The sequence below is a fragment of the Mus musculus genome, chromosome 19 (assembly GCF_000001635.26).
Source record: "Mus musculus strain C57BL/6J chromosome 19, GRCm38.p6 C57BL/6J".
NCBI classification, from domain to species: domain Eukaryota; kingdom Metazoa; phylum Chordata; class Mammalia; order Rodentia; family Muridae; genus Mus; species Mus musculus.
The window spans coordinates 6276619-6300107 of NC_000085.6; the positions used below are offsets into that span (position 1 = coordinate 6276619).

Genomic DNA, 23489 nt, shown 5'->3' on the forward strand with positions numbered 1-23489 from the left:
ATTTGAAATCAGCTAATGGGAAGCAGAAGAGGACGTGGCACGCGAATGGGGCGGGGCCTGGAGGGCTCTTCCCCCGCCTCCTCTCGGGCCAGCCTCGAGGCGGCGGCCAGCGTGCGGGAACGCCGGGCTCCGGCTTATTATAAAGGGGCGGCTCGACGAGGTTCGCGCGACCCTCGGCAGAGGGCGCTGTCGTGGTCCTCACGCCGGCCCTCGAGCCTGCGCCTGCGCGGTGCGGGCAGCGCCCCGCCCCCTGCCCCTCTGCCCTCCGCCGGCCGGCCGGCCCCTCCTCGGCCGCGCGCCCCAGTCCCGCTCAGCCACCGCTCCGTCCTGTAGCAGCCAGCCCCGTCTCCGGCATCATGTTCAGCTGGGTGAGCAAGGATGCCCGCCGCAAGAAGGAGCCGGAGCTCTTCCAGACGGTGGCCGAGGGGCTGCGGCAGCTGTACGCGCAGAAGCTGCTGCCGCTGGAGGAGCACTATCGCTTCCACGAGTTCCACTCGCCCGCGCTGGAGGACGCTGACTTCGACAACAAGCCGATGGTGCTCCTGGTCGGCCAGTACAGCACCGGCAAGACCACCTTCATCCGCCACCTGATCGAGCAGGACTTCCCGGGGATGCGCATCGGGCCGGAGCCCACCACCGACTCCTTCATCGCGGTCATGCACGGCCCCACCGAGGGCGTGGTGCCCGGCAACGCGCTCGTCGTGGACCCGCGGCGCCCCTTCCGCAAGCTCAACGCCTTCGGCAACGCCTTCCTCAACAGGTACCCACCCCTTGCCCCCCAGCGCGAGGATACCAAAGGCCTCCGGAGCCATTGCCCCCAGCCGGCCTTTGTCTCCGAGAGCCCCCGCCAGACCCTAGGCGACCACTCCCAGGGACACCGGCTTTGCTGCGTCCCACTAACTACCCGAGAGAAGTTAGAGACTAGGCATCGTCCACTCTTCTGGCTTCTGTCATTCCCAGAACCTTCCAGGTTTTCAGTTTAACTCTCACATCCTCCTGCAGACCCCAGACCTACTTCCCACAGAGCGGGGGGCTGCTGTGAGAAGATGAACCATTGCTGTCCCCCCTTTCTTGTTCCTCATTCTGGAGGCACCCAGCTCATTCTCATGAATCCCCCTCCTCCTCTGGGGTCCGTTTTTAAAGTGTGTGTCCTGGGAAACCTCGAGACTTAGATGTTCCTTTTGCTAGTGTGTCACTCTCTGCGTCACATCTCCAGGGACCAGTGGTTTTGTGTAGGAAGGGCGCGGAGGCTATGCTTTGGTCTGCTGATTTGGGGGCAGCCCCCTTTGAAGGCAGGGGATGAAGGAGTCCCAACACCCCTCCTAAAAGCAGCACTTACGTGAATGCCAAACCAGCCAGGAGTACAGGAGACAACCCTGTCTCAAACACAACAAAACAAAAAAAGCTTAAGTCAGTGTTGCCTCAGGAGACTTCAGGGACTTCAGGGGGTGGTAACACTGTGGCTCCTGAAATGACCAGACCCATAGTCTAGGATAGATTGGATAGACTTCGTGTGTCTCCTGGAGTCTCAGCTTAACCAGTTCCCGGTGAGTTAGAGTCAGCCCCTCAGGATGCTATGAATGAATCACAGTGGCCTGCCTGAGGAGCTCTTAACACCCAGGATCTTTAAGGGCATTGGGGCATCCCAGACTCCTCCCACAGGAGGTATGACAGGACTCACAGACCCTGCCCTCTCTGCTCCCTCTTTCAAGGAGTGACTCTACATGCCTTTCGACTTCTGCATTCTGCCTAGGGGAACAGCCTTGGAAAGAATGTGAATCCTGCTTTCCAGGTCTCCGCCCTGTGTGAGCACATTCCTCTGTAGACACTGTCCGGCCCAACAGGGCGGGCCAGCTTGTTCTAGAGCAAGCTTGCTGCCAGGCCTGCCTCCTTTCAAGGAGCTGATCTTTAACGTCCTTTTGTCCCTTCTAGGCAATTTCAGCCTATCTTGTTTTATGATAATGGTGTGTGCTTGACAGCCTGGGTTGTATACTATGCTCAAGTCCCCTTAGCCTGGAGCCTTTGCCTAAGGATGTTTGAGCTTTGCCGCCCCTGTAGGTAGGCCATTGGCTCAGATTGCAGTTGGTGGGAGCCTTTGGTCTTGAGAGAAGTTTGGCTGCTGGGCTAAGGAGTTCGTTCATGCTTTAGGTCTCTGCCTCAGGAGAGACTGGAAGACTTGCTGTTCCAACTGCTGCTGCCTTCCTCTGTCTTCACCTCACTGTGAGGGCAGACCTCTTGTGAAATGAGGAACTTGGCACCTTCTCAGTTTCCCACCTGTGGAAATTCAGAACTTAAAGGGCTAGAGGACCGCCCACACCATCCCAGTAGCCCCCAGCTCACTCAGTAACTCATGAATCCTAGGTCCTGCTGAACTGTCAAGGTTAATAAGGCTGTGTACCCTGTACACTCACTACTACCTCTGTCCTCCCAAAAGAAACAACTTAGGAGGTCTGGCCTGGGGTACAGGGATCCAAGAACTATACATCCATTTCCTTCTTGCCACCACCAATTCCAGAGGGTCTCTAAATGCTGGTGAAGTCCAAGACCGGAGCTGTGTCAGGATGTGCCTCTGGCCAGGGAGGGCACAACAAAGGGGGCTTTTCTCTGGCTGATACAGCTTTTCCTGGAACTCTTAAAGGGACCCATTGAGTCATGAACTTGATTTATTAGCCCCCCCCCCCCAGGGCTGCTCAGAGATAGTGAGAGGAACAAATGGAGACAGGCATAAAGCAATCCCAAAAGGGGTTTGTGAACGCCCCTGCTTGCTTAGCTGGACCCACCCACTAGTCCTAAGGACTCAACTCCCCATCCCTGTTCCTAGGGAGACATCCTTACAGCCTCTTGCCTTTCTTGTGGTCCCCTTACCGGGCCTTGCGGAGTAGTGGGTTCTCATGGACCTGCAGATGTGCCTATGGGACCTCTTTGTGTCTGTTACTTCTCAGCGCCAGCTCCACTTCCACTCTGGCTTTCTTTCACTCTCTCTCCATTGAGTAGAGGATTTCTTCCCAGGCAAGGGGAATTGAGGTGTGGTGTGCAGTGACTTACAGCACTGGGCTCTGCTACACTTGGACACAGTGCTTTTTTTCCCTTTGGCCTGCTGTCCCCGGCCCATGGGGAGACTCACCATCATAACTTGGGGTGTGGAGCCACAGGAGACACTCACTTACTTGCTCCCCACTGGGGAAAGCCCAGTTTTAAGCCTGTATCTGGCAGACCTTGCGTCTGTATTTTCTTTGCTCAGAGAGCTTTTTAAAGGAGCCCTTTCTCTGTCCACTAAAGAACCCCACCCTTTACATCAGCTGATAGCTGCTCTGAGCTGTTCTGCTAAACTCCTAGCTCAACATGGAACTCTGATATGCAGCTAAGCCCTTACCCAGGGTTCACTAATATCCCTCTGTTGGCTTTCTCTTCCTAGGCTGGTTTTGACTTTGAAAGAGTGGTGTGTCTGTACCCCTTCCACAGCGCTGACTACTGCTGGCTCATTGCAGCTTCAAGCAGCTGGCTCCAGCAGCAGGGACTGTGGGCATGCTCAGTGGGAAGGTGAAGACCTGAGTTCAGAGTTCCAGCACCCTTTAAATATTGTACATACTGGAACTGTTTTTGCAAGCCTGTAATCCCAGCACAGGGGTTGGAGTAGGGTAGCAAAAAGAAGAGATCCCGGTACACCCTGGGGCCCACCAGCCAGTGAGCCTAGCTGAATCCGTGGGAGGTTCTGTCTAAGTGAGGTAGAGGAAGACACTTGAGGCTGTTCTCTAGCCCCCGTGTACCTCTGCCCACACACAGAAAGAGACCACGCTTCTTTTAGTGTGGGGGAGTTTAGCTAGATGGTTGGAGTTTCTTTTTTATCGATGTTGTTATTATTTTGCTTTGTTTCATTTTTCGAGGGTCTCTACATAACCCTGGCTGTCCTGGAACTCAACTATGTAGACCTGGCCAGCCTCACAGAGATCGCCTGCCTCTGCCTCCCTAGTTCTGGGATTAAAGGCATGCGCCGTCATGCCCACCTTTGTTACTGGTTTCTTTTACATTTATTTATTCTGTGCAAGCATAGTTGCTGCAGCACTTATGGTCAGCGGATGGTGTGGAGCAGCCTTCTCCCTCCACCGTGTGGCTCTGAACATTGAACTGAGGTCATAGGGCTCCGTGGCGAGTGTCCTGCCCACTGAGCAGCATCTCCCTGGCCCACTGAAACAGGGTCATTCTGTGTAGACCATGCTGGCCTGGAACTTAATTAGCATTGATCCTCCTGCCTCTGCTTCCTAAGTGCTGGGACATTAGGTGTGCACCACCATACCCAGGTTAAAGTTTTAAGGTGGAATTGCAAGTTCTCAGTGTCAGGCGTCTGTCTTCCTTTAGAACTGAAGCACAATCCGAGCTCATATGGCTTTCTCTAACAAGTCAGCGTCTGGGAAGCTGAACTCTTGAACTCTGGGAGAAGAGGGGGACAGCGAGGGAAGGACTGTAGCTCTAAAGCTGGACACTTCTGATAGTGATTCCAGTTCATTTGTCCAGAGGGAGGAGGGGGAGAAAAGCCCTCCCTTGATACCTGGATTAGTGCCTGTCCCACCCTTATGTATCTCTGGCGTTGCTGTCCTGCAGGTTCATGTGTGCACAGCTGCCCAACCCAGTACTGGACAGCATCAGCATCATTGACACTCCTGGGATCCTGTCTGGGGAGAAGCAGCGCATCAGCCGAGGTAACGGGCTCTGCTGGAGAGCCACGCCCCATGCTGCCCTGGGCTTCTTCCAGCCCCGGGCTTTAAACACTGTAGTGTGTTCAGATGACAGACTTCTTACCTCATACCTCATCTACACAGTGGTGACCTGAGGGGCCACAGCTGCCTCGCTGTGGTCAGGTGACCGGAATAGTCCAGCTAAGATCACAGGTGCTTTTGGACCCAGGAGGCTTAGATCTCCGGCTGTGAAGCAAAGTAGCAGGAAATGGCCTGATGCTAAGTACCCCAGTCAGTGCTGATTGCCCCCTGGACTCCTTGTCTCTGTTTGCACGGGAACAGTTTGCCTCCCAGTATCATGTAAGTTCCTAGTAAGTTCAGCCAGTGTGTGCACCAGCCAGGCAAGAGGAGAAACTTGCCATACTGTGCATGCAGCCTTCTCGGGCCCAGCGCAGGTGGGAATTTGCTTACATTTGCTTAGCCCTTGCTAGTCAGCAGGCTCCCAGGCCTGGCCCTAGTGCAGGGGTTTTCCTGCTAGGCCCCAGTGCCTTGGCCAGTCCAGTTGTTTCAACTCTGACCAGCTTTTGCCATGTTTTTAAAAATTGTCTCATATATTACTTTCCAACCACAGTTTCCCCTTTCTCCTCTCCTCGAAGTCCCCTCCCCATGTCCCCTTTTCCCCAGATCCACTCTTCTTTTTGGGGGGCGGGGTAAGGGGGTTCAAGACAGGGTTTTTCTGTAGTCCTGAAACTTGCTTTGTAGACCAGACTGGCCTCAAATTCACAGAGTTTGCCTCTGCCTCCCAAGTGCTGGGATTAATGGCGTGCGCCACCACACCTAGCCTTTTGCCATGTTTTTTTTTAAGTGAAATAGAACTTTATTTCCATAAACATAAAGATAACACCTTTTAAAAGTACTTAAAAGAGGCAGGGAGGACTGTGGGTATAGTTCAGTTGTCCGCCTAGCATGCAGAAGCCCTGTGTTCAATCCCCAGGACAGCATGAACTAAGTGTGGTAGCACATGCCTCTAATTCCATCACATGGGCAGGAATAGAGGCAAGAGGGTCAGTCATTTCTGAAGGGTCCATTACACAGCAAGTCTAGGCTGGCCTAGGTTACATGAAACCCTTGTCTCAAAAACAAAACAAGACCCCCATCTCAGAGGGGCTGGAGCCTCAAGATGTATCCCAGCACTGAGCACACAGACCAGGGCCCCCTACCTCCCATGTGTTTGTCACATTGCGCGAAGTCCTGGTTCAGGATGACCCTGTCTTTGTTTTATCTCTGGACCTTTTAGAGGGATGGTCACCAGCATTAGGTTGAAATGCCTTCTAGGAGAAGATCAAGGTCTGGCCAGATGTGGTTAGCCACTGCAAAGGAGCAAATAAAATAAAGAGCCTTTCTGGAGATGCAGCTTATGGAGAGAGCACTGACCTAGAATACACAGGGCTCTGAGTTCAATCCCCAGTACTGCCACAGAGAGAGAATAATAGACAGACAGACAAACAGACAGACAGACAGAGAGAGACAGTGACAGCACACACACACACACAAGCCAGCATATAAAGGGATCACACACCTCGTGACCTAAGTTGAATCCTTGAAATCCATATCATGGAAGATGTAAACCAGTTCCCACAAGCATCCTCTGACCTACATGTGTGTGCTGGAGTGTTCACACGCACATTTGTAGATGTCATTTAGAAGTCTGAAAGAAAGAAAAGAGAAAAATACAAGAGCTTAGTATAGCAGCTCTAATCTCTACATTCATGAAGTTGAGGCAGGAGGATTCTGTCCATTCTCAAACTCTACAAACACCAGTGGTTCTAGTTTGTTTTTCATTAACTTACTCTTTCCTTTGGCCCTTGCCCTATGGTGGGGGATGTTAAGCCAGCAGCCTGCCACCGAGCGCCTCTGCTGTCGCTGTACTAGGCGTGGGCTCTCTCCTCTTTTCTACAGTCGTGGGGGCCCCAGCCAGCATGGTGTTGCATCAGACTTACAGTGCAGTAAGCTGACTGTCTCTAATCAGGTTAGAAGCTGCTAGATCAGCTTTTACTTTTGAGACAGGGTCTCATGGTGCCCAAGCTGACCTCCAACTCTTTCTCCATCTGTCTCACCGTCTCGAATGCCAGGATTGCATGTGGGCCTCATGACTGCCTCCCATTAAGCTTTCAGGCTCACCCACTCTTGATGAGTGACTTTTTTGGAAGTTCAGAGGTATAGATTTTGGGATCCTTTGCAAAAAAGCAGGGGCCACGTTTCTTCTTGCAGCTCTTCTAGTCTGTTTCTAAGAGACTGCGTACTGAGCAGGTGGTATAAGCCTGTAACCCCAGTGACTGAGGAGGATGGGAAACATCGCAGGCTTAAGGCCTGCCTGGGCTACAGAGCGAGCTCACAGCACATCAGTGAGAACTTGTCCCCACATAAAAGTTAGAAGGTGGTTGGGAGATGAATCAGTTGGTGAAGTGCCTGCCACACAAGCTTGCGCCTGTAAAGCTGGGTATGGCTGTACATGCCACTAACCGCAGGACTGGACAACAGAGGTAGGAGCCTGGGGCTCACTGGCCAGCTAGTCTAGTTAAGTAGTGAGTTCCAGCTTCAGGGAGAGACCCTGTTGCCAAACCAACAAAGGAAGAGCTCTGATACTGACCCCGGCCCCACATATATACAGACTCATTAACGTGTATACACACACAGAAGGAAGGAAGACTAAAAACAATATTGGCAGATAGAGCCTTTGACCAGCATGCATGGGGCCTCAGGTTCAAGTCTCGTCACCAAGGTGAAAAGAAAATCAAAAGCGTGGGAAGCAGTGCACCTTTCTTTTCTTTTTTTTTTTGGAGCCAGGGTCTCACTATGCCGTCCTGGCTGTCATCAAACTGTCTCTCCCCAGAGCTAGGATTAGGATTACAGCTGTATGCCACCACGCCTGGCATGCATCACACTTTCCTTTATCCTTCTTTCCTTCCTTCCTTCCTTCCCTCCTTCCTTCCTTCCTTCCTTCCTTCCTTTCTTTCTTTCTTTTTTTTGCTGGAATGCCATTACTCAGGGGCCTTCAGGGCTGAAGTTGGGATGTTGGAGGGGAAAGGTTTGGGGTCCTTGTTGTCCTTGTATGCTTATAAAATGACCCAAAGTAACTCATCAAAGCCAGAGGAGAGCTAGAAAATCCAAGTACATTTCTCTTAAATAAGAGAAGTGCGGGAGGCGCCCATCCAGCCTGCCCTGGGCGGAGGTGAGCGGCCATTGTTTGAGGCCCACAGACTTATCTTTTGGCTGAACCAGACTCCAGCCGGCTAGCTGTGTGGTGAGAACACAGCCTCAGATAAGCGACAATAGTTCACCCTCAAAGGCTTATCTGGCCAGAGCTCTGCTGTTTGTGCCGCCTTCGGGCTTGGAGAAAGGGATGGGGTAGGGAGGGTTTAAGGTTCCGGTGGCCCTTGTGAGCTCCTGAAAAGGAGCGGCTGTTCTGCAGCGTGTCCCAGCGTGGTTCATCTGCTCTGCTGACTGTGCCGTCCTCAGTGTGCCCAGGCAAGAGCAGCTTGGACTTTATGCCCTGGGATCCCCAGCGGGCCACTGGGGCCACAGGAGTGTGGCCTTTCACAGTGCTTTCTGTTAGGAGAGACATGACAGGATCTAAACTTTCTTGCTATCTGAGAAAACCACCCAAGGGATGCTTTATGAATGTGCTGTGATGGAACCCAGTGCCTCCAGCGTGCTGGGCCAGTGCTGTGACCATTGAGTCACCCCCACCCCCACCCTACCTCTGCAGCATTTCAACTGGGGCTATAGAGGATACCAGCATACTTAGACTGGACATGCTCAGGGAGCCTGCAAGTGACATGACACCCTAGGCCTGTGGCTTGCTGTGCCTCCCAGGTGGCAAAGGAGTCCCTGCAACCAGGTTGTTCTGTATTTGAGAAGACCAAGATCAACCAGTTTTTCTAAACCATTTTCCTCCATAGTTCTGTAGTCCCCAATTAAATGTCCCCCAATTAGGAACTGGGGGTGAACTTTTTATGGTGGTGAGTAAGATGTCACTGGCTTGTGGATGAGGGCGGACCCCTCTCAGGCCCCACCCACCAGTCGGGTCCTTCCTTGTGTACACAGGGAACCCGAGTGGGAGAGTATGCTCCTGTTCCCGAGCAGAAAGCAGGTGTGTCCCTCTCAGGAAGGTAGGTCCCGAGGAGCTCGGGTCTACACAGATGGCAGCCTTGCCGCAGTCTGTAGTTGATCTTTGGGAAATACAATATCCCCCAGAGGTCGCTTGTACTTGAGCAGAGGTTGCCAACTCTGGGGTCATTCCCACTCTTGCTTTCCCACTCCCCTCCTGACTTTTTATCCTTCCCCCCATGGTCCCTCATGTGCAGGAAATTCAATCTAGAGAGATAAGTGGGACTGGCATAGACCACGGTGGTCAAACTCCCTGACTCTGCTAGAGACCCTTGATAATTGTGCCCCTTTGGGGTCCCAGGCTCACTTGCCTGGCCTGCTAACCTGCTGCTGCTTGAGAGATAACATTCTCTTGTGTCAGCAGGGAACAGTGGCCTCTAGGAGCACCATTTGTTCCTGAGTGCTACCCGTGTGACTGATAAAGGGATTCAAAGGGCATCCAGGGCTGTGTGAGGCTGGTGCCCTGGGCTTCCAGGATCATTACCATGACATAGTCCCACCATGCCTAGGATTGGGGTCTTCTTGTGTAAGTCCTCTGTGGGCAGTGGCAGTGAACGTGCCAGTGTTCTTTGTCATCATTGTCACTATATGACTGTGGCCGGAAGTGTAACTTTTGTGCCTTGCTTGACCCCCAAAAAATAATATCAACAAAGAGAGTATGGCTTCAGCGTGGGTTAACAAGTAGCATCCTGTCTGGCCTGGTGCCTGCCTTCTTGCTAGCATTGCCTCGTCTGTGTGCCTCACTGTTTTTTTCTGTAGCCCTGTATAGGTGGAAGCCAGTGTTTTTCTGATGGGGAGCTCCATCTGAGGAGATAAGCCTGGGGGACTCAAACTGGAGGGGGCTCTCTGCACACTGCAGTGTAGCTCAGAGAAACTGTCGGAATGGACTCTGAACTGGGGTCAGACCCTGGTGAGGCTGTTGCTAAGCTGGCCTTCTTGGAAACAGGCAACCAAGGGCTGACCCTAGTCCAGAAAAGGAGTAAGGCTTTGATAGCTCTCCTGTTATCTTTTGTCTTCCCTCTGTGCCTTGCCTCTAGCCAGATACCAACCCAGGCCATCCAGGGAAAGCTTACAGAGCTCGGGGCCAGTCGGGCGGGCCAGCTCCCTGGGTTTTCTCTGCCTTCCTACCCGATGTCCTGGTTCCAGACTCCACCGAAGCTATCCTCTTCCTAGAGGTTGGATGGAACTTGTGGCCCAGACTCCCATTCATGCATTCTGGAGGCCAGGACCAGAAGGAGGGCTACACCCTGAGTAGCTTTTCTGAGGTGCTTGCATAGACTCGCTCCAGCTCAGGCTCAGGCTATTTAGTAGACAAGATCTCAGGGATCAGTGTGGAGCCGGGCTCAGTACTGTACCCTGGTTTCACAGTGGCTACCACATAGGACAACACAGGTTTAGCTTCCAAGTCAGTACTGCAGGAGCCAAGTGACCAGAACACACGGTCCTCTTAGAGTTGCTGATAACTGTGCTAGGGACTTCTGTATGCTGGGCTCTTAGCTAATGCTTGGCACATAATTAAGTGTGCAAAATGAATATCTGCCAGTTAATGATGAGACTAAAAACCCCAGGGTTTCCCAGACTTCACTGTTTTATAAGTAATGTCTCCGAGGCACCTTAGGCAATACTGCCTCAGCGGGGCTTCTACTCAGACTCCTCAATCCCCTGAGAGCTGACTGGGCTCAAAGCCTTCAACCCCCATCCTGCCCTGTCTCCCCCTCTCTAGGCAAGCTTGTTGCTTTGGCCTCGCTCTCTGCTGTGGGCGCGCAGACTCTGCCTGTGGAGGCGTCGTACCAGGCTGTGCTGGCCTTGGCACCTGTTTCTCAGGCTGCCAGTCGGTGGTAGACTAGGGAGCAGCTGGCCCGAGTGCCTGCAAGGGTTGGGTTTCTATTTGGGGTCCGCAGCCCTCTTCACGCCCTAGAAGCTGCCCTTGCCTGCACATCCATCAGATGTGAGCCTCTTGGGCCCAGTACAAATGCCTCAGACAAATGGGAGCAAACATTGACAAAGTGCTGGTGGTCTATCGGGCCCGCACTGCACCATTGACAAAGTGCTGGTGGTCTGTTGGGCCCGCACTGCACCATTGACAAAGTGCTGGTGGTCTGCGGGGCCCGCACTGCACCCAAGCCTCCAGCAGCCTCCTGGTGGGAACCTGCTCTTTCCATGTCATAGAGAAGGGCCTGGGGATTCAGAGAGGATACGTGACCTGCTGGAGTGGCCCAGATGCCTCCTGAGTGTAGGGAGTTGAAGGCTGAAATGTGGGGTGGGCCCAACTGGAGTGTCTGACTTCCTCCAAACCCTTTACCATCACTTACTCCATTATATTGTAGGTGTGTTATACCTATTTAGGGCCAGGTTACATGTTGAAGAATCGTTTTGTGCAACAGCCATATCCCCTGCTACTAGGATAGAGAGCATCCTTTGAACTGGAAAAGTTCCCTGTGCAGTCCCTCTCCCTATCCCGGGAACTCATTTGTCTTTGAAGCTTAAGCTTGCCTCTTCCAGAATGTTTCTGAAGTGGGTGAGGTCAGACAGTATAGACCCTTTGGTACTGTTCATTTTCTTTGATGGACCTGACCCTTGTGCGAGTCATCCATGTTTAAGGAGGTTGGGGTTTGTGCCTTTCAGAAGTGCTTGTTTCTGGGGATGGAGTCAGATCCTAAAGCTTCCTGTTCTTCAGAGAGGCTCTGACTGACGGGTGGACCACATCGAAGCCCTTAGGCTGCTCTCGGGGAGGGGTGGCTTCCCCTCTTGTCATTGCTGTCATTTTAGAAGGAAGTCTGGGCTATCCACCGTGGGTCCAAAGCACTCTTGAATCAAGCTGCCAGGAACATCTGTGTACTGGACCTGGCTTTTGTTTCCCTAGGGCAAATGCCTAGGGGCGGAGGCCCCTTGCTTAGCCTCTGTGCTATTTGGAGTGATCCTTCCTTAAGTTAACCAGGAGGAATCCTCTCTGTGACTTGTCCCAAGTCTGGGCTCCTGTCTCCAGGGCCAGTGCCATTGGAAACTGTGATGTAGCTCTTTGGTGAGAAAGAGTGAGACCCGTGCAGTTTGAATGACAGGAAACAAGAGTGTATGGGAAACAAACACTCCATTGTTTTATGTTCTAGAAATCTTTGGAATGTATGAAGCAGCTTTCCCTGGCTGATGGAACTACCTGTGTTCGTTCAAAGGGTGCTGCTGCGGGGTGGGGTGCTTCATCACAGCCCCGGCTCCCACCTCTGACCCCCTCTTGTCAGCTTCCTGACAACTAACTTGTAGGCGGGCCAGCAGCACCTGGTTGGATTTGGGCTCCCTTCGCACAGTAGCGGGCCTGAGGGAGGCTTGCTCCTGGGCCCGCTTCGGTTCCTGTCAGCTCTCAGCACTGCACTTCCGTGAGGCTCCACTGTGGTGCTCCTCTCTACTCCCTAACCACGGCTGTAATTTTGTTGTTTTTTTTTTTTTTTTTTCTTTTTTTTGGTTTTTCGAGACAGGGTTTCTCTGTGTAGCCCTGGCTGACCTGGAACTCACTCTGTAAACCAGACTGGCCTCGAACTCAGAAATCCACCTGCCTCTGCCTCCCAAGTGCTGGGATTAAAGGCGTGCACCACCACTGCCCAGTGGTTTTTAATTTTTCAAAGTTATTATTTTATGTATGTGTTGCCTGTATGCATGTTTCTGTAACATGCTTGGTGCCCTTGGAGCCCAGAAGAAGGTATTGGACCTATTGGAACTGGGGTTATGGCTGCCATGTGGGTGCTGGGAAAGGAACCTGGATCTTTTGGGAGAACAGCTGGTCCTCTCCACTGCTGAGCCATCTCTCCAACCCCGAGTTTTCATTTTTTATGACAGGATCGTCTCTGGATGGCATCAGCTTGCCGTGGACTAAGTGCTAGAACTGTAGGGTGTGCGCCACCACGTCTGTCTTATGTTTGCAGTTTTGTTTTTAAAGGCAGAATATCAGCCCTGTGTGTGGCCACAGGCCTTTAATCCCAGGACTCAGGAGACAGAGGCTGGAGGACCTCTGTGCTCAAGGCCAGCCTGGTCTACATAGTGAATTCCAGGACAGCCACATAGTGAGACCCTGTCTTAGAAACAAACAGGATATCATACAGCCTGTGCTGGCCCTAACTTCTTATTTCTCCACTGATGACCTTGAATGCCTGATTCTTCTGCCTCTACTTTTCAAGTGCTGGGACTAGAAATACACATTATCATACTTGAATTTCCTTTATTTTCTAATTTTGGAGAAATGTACCTACTATATAAGCTGTACCGTTTCCCACCGTCTTGGAGAGCAGTGGGGTTTGGTGCCGCTGCACTGCTGTGAGCCATCACACTGTTCCATTTTCCCAAAACCTTTCAGTCAGCACTGCCACCTTGCCTTCCACCCTGGCCCTGGCCCCAGTGTCTTCTCTGCATCGCCCCCTGGCTTCCTCATAGGTGGGCCTGGCTGCTGGGGCTTGTCATACAGTTGTTCACATGGCCACTCCTTCCTTATCTGAGATGTCTCTGGTCCCCACTGAAGTCCCTCCCCCTGCAGGTGGGCTTCTCCGTCTCGTCTATCCTCTCAAGCTGTGTGCTCTGTATCCTTGGTGGAAACTGGTGTCCGCTCTCTCTAGCCAGACGGTGGTGCAGGGTGCCCCTGTTAGATACTCTTTCCCTCTGTGTGTGCACACAGCTACCTTTATGTTGTTGTGTGGGTGGGACGGACACGCACCCTGCGGCCTGCTGTTTTGCCAGCTCTGTCACCAGCTTGAACTCCTCACCGAGAGCCGGGAGTCTGCTTTTGTGACTGCGTGGCTCTCCTGGGCTCCATGTCCATTGCCACCCTTTGGCGTCCAGGGCTCCTGGAAACCAGTGTCCTCTCTCTAAATCCACATAAGACACCTGAGTGTAATGAGGGACAATCGGTTCAATAGTGCCAGATGGGCCTGCGGGTGGCCTACAGTCATAGAGTCACATGCCTGTGTCAACATGGCTGCAGTCCTTTGGGTAATCAGTGATGTGTTTGGTCACCCAGAGTGCTCTCTTTTCACCCAAAGCGTGTTTCCCACCAGAGGGAAAAGGTTTGGGGCCATAGTCGGTCGGGCTTGGAAGGTGACCTCAGAAAAATCAAGCATGGTAGCTCTTATCTGCAATCCCGCCCCTCAGGAGGCAGAGGCAGGAGAATTGCCACCATTTGAAGCCTGCTTGGAATATGGAGTAATAGCCTGTCTTTTTTTTTTTTTTTTTTTTTTTTAAAGATTTATTTATTATTATATGTAAGTACACTGTAGCTGTCTTCAGACACACCAGAAGAGGGAGTCAGATCTTGTTACGGATGGTTGTGAGCCACCATGTGGTTGCTGGGATTTGAACTCTGGACCTTCGGAAGAGCAGTCGGGTGCTCTTACCCACTGAGCCATCTCACCAGCCCAAGCCTGTCTTAAACTCCAAAAATAATTAACCGGGAAGGTCCCTTCACCGCCTGAGAAAGAAGAAGAGACTTAATGAAGCTGAACATGATGGCTCATGCTTTTAATTCCTGTATTTGAGAGGCAGAGGCAGGTGAATCTCTGAATTTGATGCCAGCCTGGTCTCCTAGTGAGTTCCAGGCCAGCCAGGGCTACACAGTGAGACTCTGTCCCCTAGAAAAAGGAAAAGCAAACCCAACCCAGCTAACTGCAGTGCTGCGGAGAACCAGGCGGGCGGGCGGGAGGGCCAGGGGAAGGGCCTCCTCCCATCGCTCTCATTCAGTGTTCCCTTCCCCCACCAGAGGGGAAAGGATTGGGGCCATAGTGCTCAGGGCTTGGGAAGGTGACCTCAGCTTCCCTGCTGAAGGCCTGACTGCCTAGCCAAAGCCAACAGGACTGGTGGTGCTTGGCCTGGAGTTTCCCTGTTCGCAGGAACTGGGGTTTGGCCTCGCTGCTGCCCCTGCTGTGTGAGGTAGCTTCAGCTTTGGATGGGGCCAAATGGGCTGAGTGGGAAGGAGCAGAGCCTCTCTTTGGTGAGCAGGAGTGTCAGTTCCTGAGTCAGCACTTCTTCAGCAGTGCTGTGTTCCTAGAACTCACGTACAAGGAAGGCCTCAGGGCCCCGGACAGGCTCTGGGCTCAGCTGGGGTACAGCTCAGAGCCCTGGGCAGCAGCTGCCTCTCCTGGCCTCTGCTTCCCGCTATGCTGCTGCTCTAGACCTTCCCTTCTGGTTTTCTGCTGACAGCTCACTCCTCCGGTGTCCACTCCCTGCTCCCAGCCAGCTGCAGGGAGCAAGGAGGGCCTTGTACTTTGGAACTGGCTGGCTGTACTGGCTGCTGAAATGCAGTGTGACCTGGCCCTCCCTGTGCACTGATACCTGAAGCTCTGACACTGAACCAGCCGCACACCGACTGCAGCTCAGTGTACCTCCGCCTTCAAGGTAGCCTCAATTGGCTGACTAATGTGCCCCCAAGTTCCTGTGTGTCAAGAATGTAGAGGTCAGAAGACAACCTTGTAGAGAAGGGTTCTCTCTCCACCTTCACATGGGTCCCAAAGATCAAATTCACTGCCAGGCTCGTATGGAAAGCACCCAGATCAGCTGAGCCATCTCATTGGCTTTGTTCTTCTTAATTGTTTCCTGGTATTGCCTGGAATTGAACCCAGAACTTTGTTTTTGCTTGGCCTGTCTAGCCTAGCACCTTCGAAGTGCCACCACCCCAGCTTTATACACAGGGTGGGGGAACATTGAGTGGTACCCCCCCTAGCTGTACAGTGCAGCATCAGCAGGCCTTGATGAACGGGGTGGTGGGGAATCCTGTGCCAGCATGTGTAGTCCTGGACACTGTCCTTTCCTCGGGACTTCCCCCTACAGTCAGTCTGTCTGTCTGTCTGTCTGTCTGTCTGTCTGTCTCCTGCATCTGAAGATTGCACGTCAGCCCTCCTGAGGTTGGGCTTGGAGTAGTTTTCCCAGTGCTAGAGCGGTTTGTGAGGCAAGAGTTTGGCTGGACCAGCCTGTTCCAGACTGTCTTCTCTCTGAGTTGCTTCCCTGGCTCATCTTTTGGGGTCTTGGCAACTTTCTGGGAAGTACTAAGTGGTTCTCAGAGGGCTGGCCTACATTTGGGGTGACCTGGAACCTGTGAACATTCAGTAAGTGACAGGAAACTTAGTCCAGGCAAAGAGAAGGACAGTGTTCAGATTCCGCGGAGAGGTCAGGCTGTCATGAGGCTCTGCGCAGCTGTTTCCAGTCTTCCCAGCTCTGCTTGTGCTCCTGACGGGCAGGCAGGGGTCTCAAATTTGGGAGCAGTGGGAGAGAGCAGCAGGGAAGCACAGTTGTCAGACAGGGTCCAGAAGTCCCTGAGCTACGTTTACGTGGAAAGCGACCAGCTCTGCAATGTCGGCCGTGCCACTTCCCTTCTTGCCGCCCAGGCTATGACTCCCTCCAGTACCTGCCGTCCCAGTCCTCAGGAAGAAAACTGCGAGACTCACACTTAAGTTTTATTTACTTGTGTGTGGAGCCACAGAGCAGTTGTGGAGACCAAGAAGACAGCTTTCTGTGCTTGCCCCTCTTCCTTCCTCTGGGTTCCCGGGATCGTGTCAGCAGCATGAACAGCAAGTGCTTTTACACACAAACCGTCTTGCTGGCCCGAAATCATACTTTTTGGGGGTGTAGGGGGGATGAGGGGTATTTTGTTCAAAACAGTTGCATGTCACTTATGCTGTCCTTGAATGTGTTCTGTAGCCAAGGGTGACCTTGATCTTTCTTTCTTTTTTTTTTAAAGATTTATTTATTATTATACATAAGTACACTGTAGCTGTCTTCTGACACACCAGAAGAGGGCGTCAGATCTCATTACAGGTGGTTGTGAGCCACCATGTGGTTGCTGGGATTTGAACTCAGGACCTTCAGAAGAGCAGTCAGTGCTCTTAACCGCTGAGCCATCTCACCAGCCCAACCTTGATCTTTCTGCCTCTGCTTTCCAAGATTTCCAGTATGTACCAACCACCATGCCTGGCTAATAGTACTGTCAGTCATTAATGGGGAAATTCAGTTATGTCTCTGTCATAGATGTCTTAGATGGCAAAGGTCACTTTAATTGGGATGGGAAACAGCACAGAGTAAGGTTCAGGACTAGAGTCAGCAACTTGGCTTTAGAGACGCATTTAAGACCTACACAAAAGGGAAGTGGTCTGTGGTACTTTTGAGGGCTTGTTGGAGAACAAAAGTCAGCAAACCTTTTCCTTGAATTAGTATTGTCAGCTATGTAGAGCTTTTAGTTTCTGCTGCAACAATCAAACTCAGCTATTACAGACAAAAGTTGGCGTAGCCATGTAAATGAGTGCCTTTGTTTCAATAAAACTTTATTCATACAAGCAAATGATAGGCCAGTTTTGGTCCTGAGCTTACCAGCCCCTATTGTAGAAAATGAGCAAGGCTTGTACAAGGATCTGATGTTTAGACACCAGATAGATGGCAGCTGCTGATTGCTGCTGCTTATTGTCACTGCGCTGTTCGGGGCACAGAGCTGGCGGGTTTCTCTGTGCCTGTGTCACTGTGCTGAGTGAGCTGTTAAGTATAAACTAGTAGCATGCTTTGGCTGAGCATCTGTGCATGTCATGTGGGTAAAAATACCCCTTGAGGCAAGAAAGACCGTGAGTGTGCGGTGAGCGTGCCTTTGGGCTGTATAGTAGTGTTCAGATCAGAGCATTTTAGGAATTTACAAAATAACCTCCGGCCTAGAACTTCCAGCCACACTGGTGCTCGGAAGCACTGGAGCAGCCTGGGCCTTGGAGTCGTGTTGAGCCCTCTCCTGATCCTCCCTCAGGTTATGACTTTGCGGCTGTCCTTGAGTGGTTCGCAGAGCGTGTGGACCGCATCATCTTGTTGTTCGACGCCCACAAGCTGGACATCTCAGACGAGTTCTCAGAAGTCATCAAGGCCCTCAAAAATCACGAGGACAAGATCCGTGTGGTGCTGAACAAGGCTGATCAGATCGAGACGCAGCAGCTGATGCGAGTATACGGGGCCCTCATGTGGTCCCTGGGGAAGATCATCAACACCCCCGAGGTGGTCAGAGTCTACATCGGCTCCTTCTGGTCACACCCACTGCTCATCCCTGACAACCGGAAGCTCTTCGAGGCAGAGGAGCAGGACCTCTTCAAAGACATCCAGTCTCTGCCGAGAAACGCCGCCCTCAGGAAGCTCAATGACCTCATCAAGCGGGCCAGGCTGGCCAAGGTAGGCCATGGGCTCTGCGGCTGGCATCTGGGGCCAAGGTAGCCATGGGCTCTGCGGCTGGCATCTGGGGCCAAGGTAGCCATGGGCTCTGCGGCTGGCATCTGGGGCCAAGGTAGCCATGGGCTCTGCGGCTGGCATCTGGGGCCAAGGTAGCCATGGGCTCTGCGGCTGGCATCTGGGGCCAAGGTAGGCCATGGGCGCTGCAACATCACTTTATCTGTGTGTCCTATGTACCCACTGTGCAGCCTGTGACTCACTAAGGTCCTTTACTTGGGTCATCTGAGCCTGTTCTTTCTGAGGCTTATGCCTTACCTAGATCAGAGAGTGCGGAGAACATGCATACCCCTTAGAAATACCAAACAAGAAGTGACTACAGAAGAAAGGAGGACACGGCAAGTGGGATGTGCTGGCCTGCTTGGCTTCAACAAACCCCTGGGGTATATTGCAGTCTAGTGTTCTCAGCTTGGCACGGAACAGTGTGGACTTACTTGGGTAGGGAGTGACACACAGCCTCCATTCAAGCCTTCATGGAAGAACAATGCACATACAAAGAAGCATTGGTTATTTGGTATTGCTCAGTAGGCACAGGCTTCCGCCTGAGTGGAGGTCTGCGGAGCCATCCTGGTGGGATGGGATTTGGGAGGCCTCCGTAGGACATGCTGGGTAAGCTGGGACAGGAAGTAGCGAGAGAAAAGATGGTACCAGTCGGTGGCCCAGAAAGTGCTGGATGCTACCGTCCAGATCCCTGGAGGCTGCTGTCTGCACAGGCCATATAAACACCTATTCCCATTTGTGGGAGCTCAGGCGGGGCCCAGGTCCAATACCAGCTTCTGAGGCGCTTGAAGCCCAGGAACCTTAGTGGCCACTAAGCCTGCATGAGAGCTCAGAATGGCCAGAGCTAGGAAGTGAAGATCAGTGCCACCAGTGGACTTAGGGGAGGAGGCTCTGCATTGTGGCTTGCCCAGATAGTCACTGGGAGGGACTGTTCCAGTAATGGCTCAGGTGACCCCTTTGAACATGAAGGTCTGACATGGAGTGGATGCTAGGGTAGTGCACCAGTCCAGACAGTTAGCAGGGTTCCCACTGACCCTTCAGCTGCTTAGACATAGTTCAGTTTCTTCAAAAAATGGACGGACTCTAAGCAGATGCCACAATGAACCCATCATCAGACTACTCTGGATGCTGAGGCAGGAGGATCCCTTGAACAGTTTGAGACTAGTCTGAACAACATAGCAAGACATGGTCTCAAAACACAAAAGTAGGTTCTCGCCTGGCCCCTCTCTGGAAAGGGGCTGGCCTTCAGCTCAGAAGACCTGTCCTATGAGGTACCCTGTCTCCAGGATAGCATCTCAAAGTCGGGGGTGTTTACAACTGACTGGGTCGCATAGAGTGGGAGAGATAGCCACCAAGTGCCTATGGCCACTGACACAATCCCCTCAAGGCCAGAGAAGGTGCTTCCCAGCCATCCCGTCCCCACTGCTGTTTGCAGTGCGGAGGCTGCTGTCCCTACACTAGATCCCAGGCCCCCACCTCTGCTCAAGGCCAGTCATGGAATATTTGGGGGTGCCTTGGTCAGGAAACCAAGGCTGATGTTTTGTCCTTTACTACTGCCAAGTATCAGCCATTGTCACTCTCAAGTACCTGGCCAGGTGGCAGCCAGCCTATGGCATTTCCCATCGTCTTTACAGGGTCCTAGGCTGGGGGGTTTTCAGTATCTCCAAAAGTCTAGACATGTATGGCCACCTTGTGAGCTGAGCAGTTCTGAGAAAGGAACTCAATGAGAATATCATGAGAATTGGCCCAGGGTCCTAGGGAACTGTCAGGCAGCACTCAACTCTCACAGCCACAGGCCTCACGCCTGGAACCTCTGGTCTCCAGTGTCCTCCTCACTGCTCTTAGCCCTCTGCCTGCTTTTCCTGGAGGGAAAGTAACTCCTTGGCTTAGGCAGACAGAGGTGTGACTGAGCTTGTATGATCTGCCTGCCATAGCTTTCTTGGAAGAACCAAGTTGCCAACCCCAGGATTGAAAAGGACTGCCCCGGGCTGAGCAGGGAGCAGTGGGTGTGTTGAGGGGAGCTCTGGATGGAATTTCCCCATCTTGAGTCATCCTGGCCTGTTTTGATGGCACATGGCATATCACTCAAGTGGGATTCTACTTGGGACTTCCCATGTACTGTACAGATATATGTCTGGCAGAGGCTCATTCACAACTTTCTATGGCTCTGCAATGTGTTGCTTTTATTATCGGGAGGGGGCAGCTCGGGGAGAAAACAGGCAGAACTGCGTTGTAGTCCACTCTCTGCAGTCCTCACATAGTTCTTGACAAACCTCTGAGCCTCCTCTGACCACAGTAGATTTGGATGCATGAGAAGGGAGTGCCTCTAAGCACCCATCTTATGACAGACTCTAGAGTCGTTGTCTCTAGAATGTCACCATGACTTGTACAAGAATGGGTTGGAGAGATGACTCAGCAGTTAGCAGCACTCAGGCTCAAGTCCCAGCACCCCCAACTGTCTGTAACTTTAGCTCCAGGGGATCCAGAACCCTCACACAGGCATACATGTAGTCAAAACAGCAATATACAAAGAAGATAGACAGACAGACAGATAGATAGATAGTTTTTGCCAGGCCAGTGGTGGCACACACCTTTAATCCCAGTACTTGAAAAGCAGAGGCAGGAGGATTTCTGAGTTTGAGGCCAGCATTGTCAACAGAGTGAGTTCTAAGACAGCAAGGGCTACCCTGTTTTGAAAAACAAAAACAAGAAGGAGTGTCCATCTTCTGTGCCGTGTTAGAGGCACCCTTTCCTCCCCTGCCCGAGCACTGAGCTTGAGGCACTGGAGGCCTTGACAGCCCTGAGGGCAGCGTGCCAAGCAAGTCCCTGATGCCCACTGCTTCCTCCCTCAGGTCCATGCCTACATCATCAGCTCCCTCAAGAAGGAGATGCCCAATGTTTTCGGGAAAGAGAGCAAGAAGAAAGAGCTGGTGAACAACCTGGGAGAGATCTACCAGAAGATCGAGCGGGAGCACCAGATCTCCTCCGGCGACTTCCCAAGCCTGCGTAAGATGCAGGTACAGTCACCAGGCCAGCCTGCCCGGGGCTGGGTACCCAGCTCTATAGAACAGGGCCTCTACAAAAGGAAGCAGCTGGGTTAGTCACCAGTTCCCTATCTGAGTCAGAGTTGACCTAGGTCGAGACACTGACACGAAAAAGGGGAATGTGGTGACTCAGCTTTGGGGTGGGGCATGGCTGTTGGTGAATCTTCATAGCCCAGCAGGGATAGTGCAGTTGTGACCTCACGCAGAGTGAGGAGCTCAGGCCTGTGGCACTAGCTCAGTAGCCTGAACTGGTAGGTGGAAGCCCCACTCCCCTGCTTGGATAGTCTAGCTCAGTCTGGAGTCTGGAAGACTGCCCCATCTAGGCCTCTCCTTCCTTCTACACTCACAGGAACTCCTGCAGACCCAGGACTTCAGCAAGTTCCAGGCCTTGAAGCCCAAGCTGCTGGATACAGTGGATGATATGCTGGCCAACGATATAGCTCGGCTGATGGTGATGGTGCGCCAGGAGGAGTCCCTGATGCCCTCACAGGCTGTGAAGGGTGGTGCTTTTGATGGCACCATGAATGGGCCCTTTGGGCATGGCTACGGCGAGGGGGCTGGCGAGGGCATTGATGATGTTGAGTGGGTAGTTGGCAAGGACAAGCCCACCTATGATGAGATCTTCTACACACTGTCTCCTGTCAACGGCAAGATCACAGGTGCTAATGCCAAGAAGGAGATGGTGAAGTCCAAGCTGCCCAACACAGTGCTGGGGAAGATCTGGAAGTTGGCAGATGTGGACAAGGATGGCCTGCTGGATGACGAGGAGTTTGCCCTGGCCAACCACCTTATCAAGGTGAAGCTAGAGGGCCACGAGCTGCCCGCTGACCTTCCTCCACATCTCATTCCACCCTCCAAACGGAGGCACGAGTGACTTCCATGCCTGAGATACCCTACAACCCCCAGGGCTGCTGCCACTTTCTACCCACCAGCTCCTTGTCTGCCCAGGTGGGCTGGGGCCTGGAGGGGCAGAAATTGGGGGAGGGAAAGGGTCACCATTTTTCAAGGTCCATAAAGACTGAGCGGTGTTTCCTCAGCTCTTGAATAGGAAAACCACCATCTTTCTTTTAAAGCTGTTCCGGGGTTCAGCGGGAGGCATGGGTGATGCTTGGATATGAACAGTGGGATTTTGTGCACAGGAACCATGATATTTTTAATATATAACATTAGAGGCAGCCTTCTTTCTTGCCTCTTCTGTCTGACAGCCCCACACTCATCCTCTCCCCTATCCAAGCCAGGCACCTCTCCACCCCACCCTGGCACCCCTGTGCCCGATGCCCCAGGGCTGTGTAAGCAGGAGGTCCCTGCTCCTTCAGCTTGTTTTTAGACTGGGGCTCCCTCAAGGGCAGCAGGTTGTTTCCTGCTAGCCGTGTTCTGTGCTCCAGTCCTCTGCTGTGCTGTGGGGTGCACACCTTACTCTGTCCACATCCCCTGACACCCCAGCCAGCACAGCAGCCACAGGTAGAAGACCCAACCACTGTTATTTGTTGTGGAGGCAGGAGGAGTTGCGAGACAGTCCATGACGTCTAGGAAAATGCATAAGCTACTTAGTGTTCTGTAGTGACACTTGATACTTGACCAAGACTTTGAGTAACTTACATCACTCGTTCAAAACTGTGATTTTTGTCTCCTCTTTCCTATACTCCAGCCTTGGAGCATTTCCACCCCAGAGCCAGCATAGAGCTGACATCCTAGGGCTTGAGTTTGCTTTCTGGCTGAGGGGAGGTCATCCCAGCTTCTGCTCAGAGGGGTCTGAAATGTAGCCCCCCCACCCCCGCCCCAAGGTCAACCTTTATGGCAGCTTCCTGGAGCCCCTCTCTGCCTTGGGACAGGCAGTAGGCCCTGTGACCTGGGGTGGTCTGGGGCTGGTAAGAGGAAGCCTGTGGCTCTGGCCTGGGTGTAGTGTCCATGCAGCACGACAGGGGAAAACCCAGCCCCTTCCCTCGCCCTGTCATTTCCTTCCTCTCCTCCTCTGCTGAGCCAAGGAGGTCTGGGTGTCCTGAGAGCCCCAGACTGAGCAGTAAGAAGCCTGAGCTAGCAAATGACCACTTTAGTCACCCCACTGTAGCCTGGGGACCCGGACACATCCTGTGGCCAGTGGTTGGCTGTCAGGGTGGGCTTTCCACTGAGCTGGGTAGGGCATTGCAGCCTGCTCCTCTGACACTGTAGGTGGGCTTCAGGGAGCTGCCTGCCAACCCCCCAGCACTGTTCTGGGCCCTGCTGAGGGTGAGCTCCAGCCTGGCCTGTTACCTCCCTGCCTCAGCCCTCCACTCCTTGGCTGAGGGTGAGAGAGATGTCATCCTCAGCTGTAGAGGGAGTGGCCGAATGAAGACTGGTTCTCGCATTAAAGGAAGTTTAATTGTGCCAAAGCCTCTCATGCTCC

The 23489-nt window shown here is 52.7% G+C and overlaps 1 protein-coding gene across 1 annotated transcript; it reads left to right on the plus strand.

The window, feature by feature from the left end:
- Window positions 1–277: 277 nt before the first annotated feature.
- Ehd1 (EH-domain containing 1) lies at window positions 278–23478 on the plus strand. Its single transcript, NM_010119.5, has 5 exons — window positions 278–760; window positions 4600–4697; window positions 17596–18008; window positions 20915–21079; window positions 21456–23478. Exons 1-5 carry the CDS (start codon window positions 357–359, stop codon window positions 21978–21980), a joined length of 1605 nt encoding a protein of 534 aa, NP_034249.1. The 5' UTR covers window positions 278–356; the 3' UTR covers window positions 21981–23478.
- Window positions 23479–23489: the final 11 nt, after the last annotated feature.